At 45.4% G+C, this 6778-nt stretch overlaps 1 protein-coding gene across 1 annotated transcript; it reads right to left on the bottom strand.

Annotated features, from left to right (window-relative positions):
• Window positions 1–6: 6 nt before the first annotated feature.
• Window positions 7–6543, bottom strand: LOC119277481 (calcium-dependent protein kinase 3-like). Its single transcript, XM_037558761.1, has 7 exons — window positions 5705–6543; window positions 4305–4448; window positions 4063–4215; window positions 2608–2723; window positions 2325–2492; window positions 334–564; window positions 7–246 (listed from the first exon to the last, which is right to left on the bottom strand). The coding sequence occupies exons 1-7, from the start codon at window positions 6369–6371 to the stop codon at window positions 97–99; spliced, it is 1629 nt and encodes a 542-aa protein (XP_037414658.1). The 5' UTR covers window positions 6372–6543; the 3' UTR covers window positions 7–96.
• Window positions 6544–6778: the final 235 nt, after the last annotated feature.

The raw sequence follows: 6778 nt of genomic DNA, 5'->3' as shown, positions 1-6778 counted from the left end.
AAATTTCCACGCAAAACGACCATGACAAAAACTAAAGGAGCTGCTGCTTAGTGGGGCCCAAATGCCTAACTACATGCACAGATAAACACCAGATTTTTACTCCACGCCCAATTTAACGGACCCGTCCTTCACAAGCTTCATGCTAAGGCTGTTGAATCTGCCTCTCGAGTAGTGCCGTGATGCCTTTCTCCAGTCTGTGCCCGTCTTCATCATCGCCACGAATTCGTCGTAGCTAATTTTGCCATCCTACAGATGCCAAGAAAAAGAGATGATCTTTTTAGTCAATCAGAAACAAGGCAATGGCTTTAAGAGATGGTACAAAAGAATCACCACCTTATCGGTGTCAACTTCTTGCAGTATGTCATTCACAACTTCCATGCTATCAGCTGCTCCGTCATCCTTCAGAGCCTCTCGAAGCTCGTCCGGCTCGATGTAACCATTGCCATCCTTGTCGAAGAATAAGAAGGCCCGCCGAAGGTGCTCGTCATTTGCCATCCTTTGCAGATGAAGAGAGACAGCTAGAAATTCGGCATAATCTAGTACTCCTTTACCGTTTGTATCCACCTGTTTGCCAACCATAGGTGGTCAATAAAACGTGCCGAGTATACCATACGAACTAATGCGAGTAAATCCGAGATTTTATACCAGCTTTATCTACTGCCCTCCCAGTGCCAAATAGTTATACTGCTGCTAATTGCAACCATCAACTCAAACAAACATAACCCCTCACATGATACAATGGACAAATAAATTGACAATCTCAATCCACCCAAGAGACCTCAACAAATCACATGTCTCATGGTAAAAAAAAAATTGTCTAATGATAGACTGCTAGGAGAGTATATAATGATGCAAGGTAAAATTACCAGGCAAACATCAAACAGAGAGGCAATAAGTTATTTCAAGCAGGATGAGAAAGTGAGTCGACACACTGTCAATAACTGGACAAGGCCGCTACACGTAAGTATGCAGATGATACAAACTAAAATAGTTACTTTACGTCTGATGCAAATGATGCAAACCAAAACCATTATGGTTGCTAAATGGAATGAGTACTCAATACTAGCTTCTCTATCTTTTGTCAGCTAGAAGGGAATGAGTCACATGAACCTAGGCCAAGTGGCGAGCTAGAATAAATATCCATTGGGAATTTTCATTTCTAGTCTGGCAAGAAATGTCAAACACATCAAGCTGTACACTGAATGTAAAATACATGAGCAACTAAGGGGCTAAGTCAAATAGTTGCACCAAATCACCACCAGATACAAAGTTTGACATGTTAAACAATGGAATAGCATCTAAAAAGCAACTGGCAGAAGGAAATGGACAGCCCAAACAGCACATTTGATGAGAAAGGTTGTGTACCATCATTGAAAAGCACTAAGAAACAGCTGTTGAGGTCACAGGTTTGAGCCCTCCTATCTTAATTTTAACTTGTTTTTTTAAACTGCTGATCTAATTGAATTAATACGACCACATTTATTTACCCTACTATGGAATATAAGAGGGACCAATATATAAATGGCCTACCAATGGATGCAAAACTAAAACAGTCATCATAGTGATTTGAACATTTGTTAGCTGTGGGATCATTTAACATTCCAGTGAGATTCCGTGATGATCCGTGGAATGTTAAATGATCCCACAGCTAACAAATGGTTTAACCAAATCATCTGGCTTTCATTTTAACAAATGGTTTAGCAAAGACTTATAAGAGGGCAAGGACACCTGGGGCTTATAGATGATATTGCCTTTGCTACGTGGTTCTTTGATATCAAATCTTTTGGAGCTACACATAGTTTAACCAAAACTATCACAAAACCACATGGCTGTTTATTTCGAACACTTAAAAGTTTAGTAGACACACATTTCGTTGCAGATGAACCGTTCACCATATTTGAGATGAATTTTGGCACAGAATTGAATGTCCAGTGGGCCAGGTGACCGCATTTTTTGGCATACCTATCATTTTTGTTTTTTGAACCGGGCATAACCCCTTTCCATTAACTGAATAACGGAAATACATAGTCCCAGAGCAGAAACTAGAAGGAAGCGGGAAAGGGGAAAGCGAGTTCAACGCATCACCGGGAAACCCACCACAGGAACTCGCCTACGAGACACCTGCTATGGGGCGAAAACCCGGCGACACCTATATCTCAAGAGAACTCCATAAAAGCGTAGTTTTGCCGTGCTGATAGTTTGGGCTCCATCAAATATGTGGTTTGTTAGCCACCAATTGATGTTCTCGAAAAATAGATACATGTCTTGCCTCATGTTTTAAATAAAGAACAGAGAATAAAGGTTAAACTCTTTGCAATACTTACAGCTTCAATAAGCATCTGCACTTCTGATTCCGCAAGGTGAGAGCCAAATTTTGCTATCCCACTCTTCAATTCTTCACAAGAGACAATGCCATCATTATCAGTATCCATTGCCTTGAACATCTCCTTTATGTCCTCAACTTCCTCAGCAGACAAATGATCAGCGATGACCTGGTAAAAAATTATACACCATATATGTCACACGACAAGTAAATTACCATGGCAACGACTTGCAAAATAGTTGAAGCAGACCAGGATGGAAAGGTTAAATGAGCTAGGTGCATACTCTTAGAGCTCTTCTTTTGAATCTATTCATTCTCGAAAATTGCTTAAGCCTTGACTTGACAATATCTCCAAGAGGAACATTTGGAGCTTTCTTAGCATTTTGAAGCCAATGGTGCTCTGTGAAATAAAAGTTGATGTCACGAAATTACTTACACAGACATATAACAAACCAGGGGAAAACAGATGAATAAGAATTCAGAAATATTTGCAAAAAAGACAAGATGCTTAAGAAGCCTTTCCACACTCGAAAAGAATATGAACTTGCCCAAGCTGTAATAATGCGCATCCGGATGACTGAAATTGGTTTATGTTTTGTTTAACATGTACGCTTAGGTGGTAAAGTGTCTGATCTCAAAACTCTGAATTCTGAAACAACAGAGCTGATTAAGCACAAGTTTGTCAGATGGAGAATTTAAGGTACCCTTCGGTTCAAGTTTATGCTTATAGATTCTGCGACGGAGAAAACTATCTGATACAAAAAAATATTGTAATGTGTGCTTCAGATACTTACTTACTTACTTACTAAGCCTTTTGTCCCACACAAGTTGGGGTAGGCTAGATATGAAACCCTTTCACGAGGACTTCCCAGGAGGTCATCCATCCTAGTACTACTCTCGCCCAAATAGGTTTCATACCCAAAGAACTGGCTAGTTTTTACGTTGGCTCGCCAAGCCTATCACAACCCTTAGATATGAAACCCTTTCACGAGGACTTCCCAGGAGGTCACCCATCCTAGTACTACTCTCGCTCAAATGGGTTTCATACCCATGGGACTGGCTAGTTTCTACGTTGGCTCGCCAAGCCTATCACAACCCTCCTCCTTTACCCGGGCTTGGGACCGGCTATGCCTAGAAGACATAGGCACAAATGTGTGCTTCAGATGGACAGATAAAATTAACACACAGACTTCAGGGTTGTTTACCAAGTCTGTATGGCAAACAAGCCCGTATTTATGAAGTAACTCGAAATTCAAGTACTTCACATCAGATTTACACATGTAGTACATGACAACTTGAAATTCAATTAGTCCAGAGTTATAGATGAAGTACATGAAAAAACTTGAAACTTCACAGTTACTTCAGAGCCACCATGATCATCAAATCGGGAAGCTAATTAATGCACATGGGCTGTGCTATTTCGGTCATTCCACATTGCATTAACGGCTAAAACGGACGGTAAATGCTTAAATGCAACAGCAGTGGCAAAACCATAAAAGGAACAAACAGAACTGTGATATTTTCCTAATTAAACAGAAAGTAACTGCATGGCCATAATTCCAGACGAGACTAGTGGCACTGACATAAATTTCCATGGGTAGATTCTGACATGATGCTATATTTCTGAAAGGAACAGAAATGAAAAATGTGGAGTTTTACAGTGGCAATTACTGACCACTGAACTGAATAGTGTCTGGAGGGAAGTAGGCAAGAAGCATAACAGTGTGCCATGTACATACCAAGAACCTGCTTTGCAGTTAACCTGAGCTTTGGATCTGGTTCCAACATACGTCGAACTAAATCTTTAGCATTTTCCGATACATTAGGCCAGGGTTCCCGCTTAAAATCGATATTTCCACGAAGAATAGCTTGTGCTACCCCTTGTTCGGTCTCTGCAATATTTTCATGTAAGCTTTCATGAAGAAGAGTAAACATAAAGGCATAAAGCCAATGACGGAGAAGGTTTGAGTTAAGGTAGTACCGGCCCAAAACGGAGGAACTCCACATAGTAAAATATATAAGATAACCCCGGCACTCCATATGTCTATTTCCGGTCCATAGTTTCTCTTCAATACTTCGGGAGCCATGTAATAAGGGCTTCCAACAATTTCTGAAAACTTTTCACCTGCAAAAAGTAACACATAACGAAAGATTCAGATGAAAATAGATCACTTTCTGTACAAAAAGGCAGTGTGCAATCGCTGTAAATCAACAACATTGCTAGCAACGCTACAAGGTTGCATTTTAGGAGCAGACTATGGCACGACGAACAGAGCGCGCAAACCACCCAGTGGTCCATTCGACGTCAGCAAAGCACATCAACGCCCGTAGCACATGGCAGCACGACGTATGATGAGACGGTGTGGGAGCGCATCGGGCCGGAGACCATTTTCCTATTGTTCGCACTTTATTTTATGGTTTTATCTTACTTATCTACACCCCAAGTCCCAACCAGTAAGCATACTTGATAAGCTATGATCACTACTGGTTTTTAATTGTCACTGTCAGGACGAACTGCTCACGTGAATAGTACTTCCTAGACTATGATTACTTTTCTTATTTATAAGATTTGGTATGAGTTGGTTCCTTGCATTATCTCATAGGATTTGGTTGCCACGCATTCTCTACATAAAGGACGGAACTGTAACTCCAAAATTAAGTAAAATGGAAGACACACGATCCATCCCCTTGTCCTAAATCCCCTCTCGTCCATTAAGCCATGCTCTAAGACCCAGACCCTGTCAGTATGGTAGATACATCCAGCATCCCCTCCTAAATCGTAATAATTTCAGTGTTATATAATTTATCCTAAAGTACTCATCTCACACTGAAGAACTGAATGTATTCGGTGCAAAATGACTAAATTTAGCAACAACTGACGTTCCACCACTTGCTTCTTCCGATTCCTAGAAGTAGTAGGCTGACACTAGAGACGTCCTAGATCTTGGACCTAAAGCACCAAACACAGATCCCACAACACGATGTTCAGCAAACCAAATAATCGAGGCTAAATCAACAGCATAGAGGGTTGACATTGAACTAATGCCATATCAATCCAAATAGCGGAGTAAAGGTGATGCATATACATTATCCACTTGGTTGGATACTCCAGAATCCTGCCTTCAAAATACTAGCTACAGTCGCATTCGCTGGCCTACCCAAATTCCTTCCGATAATCCTAAGTTCTGAATGAAAGAGACACCAACCAAGCAACGGCATTCATCTACTGGGATGTCCATTGCCAGCACTCCACCTAAGACTAAGAGAGTCCATTAAACCCATAAATCCCGCCATGTTTTGTTTTTTTATTCATCCAGAAATGCAGATTCTCCCAAATTGGGAAACGGATCTAAGATTCCAGTCCAGGGGGGCTTGGCTTACCGGGCTTGAAGAAAATGGAGAGGCCGAAATCGATGGCCTTGAGCGGCGAGTTCTCCTTCTTGTTTGCGAAGAGGAAGTTCTCGGGCTTGAGGTCCCGGTGGATGACGCCGTGGCGGTGGCAGAGTTGCACGACCTCGACGATGGTGCGGGTGACGTTGGCGGCGGCGCGCTCCGTGTAGTGTCCCCTGGCGACGATGCGGTCGAAGAGCTCGCCGCCCTCGCAGAGCTCCATGACGAGGTGCACGGCGCCCTCGTCCTCGCACGCCTCCCGCAGCGCCACGATGCTGTGGCTCCGCGGCAGGTGGCGCATGATGGCCACCTCCCGGCGCACGTCCTCCACGTCGACGGGGGTGCGCAGCTTGCGCTTGGAGATGGACTTGCAGGCGAGCTGCTCCTTGGTGTCCCGGTCGACGCAGAGGTACGTGACCCCGAACTCGCCGCGCCCCAGCTCCCTGTCCAGCAGGTACTTGTCGTCGATCCCGCCGATGAAGTCGCAACCCTCCTCGCCCAGCACGGCCAGCCGCTTCTGCCCGCCAGTCCCCGCGGCGCCGCTCCGGGGCTGGTGCGGCTTATTCTTCTTGGCGGCGGCGGCGGCGGAGGCGGGGAAGTGCGAGGACTTGACGTCCTCCCGCGCGGCGGCGGCCGGCGAGCGGCAGCAGTTGCCCATGGCCGCGCGCGGGGATCAGCGGGGCGGGGGGCTAGGGTTTGTACGGCATTGCCCGGCTGGGGCGCTGGGTTGGGGAGAAGGGGAGAATTGAAGGGCGCTCGCTCTACTCTACCGTCTACTCTGCCAGCGGAGAGAGCCTACACGCGGAGGGAGGGAGGCAGGGGCAGGCGGACAGGGAGGGAGTAGAGGAGCAGTAACTGGGTGTGCGTGTGTCGCCGGGTAACGCAAGCAACGGTATGGCGGGGGACGCGTAGCGATGGATGGGGGCCTTCGCGCGTACGAAGCGGCGGGAGCCGTTTGGACGCGCGTGTGCATGACCGGTGGGGCGTTGGCGCTTCTGGGTCCGTTTCCGGGTGCGGCTTGCGGTTCGGCGGTGGGGGGGTTTGACTGCGCCCGCGGCGAGAGAA

Source organism: Triticum dicoccoides, chromosome 3B (assembly GCF_002162155.2).
Source record: "Triticum dicoccoides isolate Atlit2015 ecotype Zavitan chromosome 3B, WEW_v2.0, whole genome shotgun sequence".
Classification (NCBI taxonomy): Eukaryota; Viridiplantae; Streptophyta; class Magnoliopsida; order Poales; family Poaceae; genus Triticum; species Triticum dicoccoides.
Note: the sequence above shows the minus strand (reverse complement) of the source record. Positions and strands in the feature narration are given on the sequence as shown.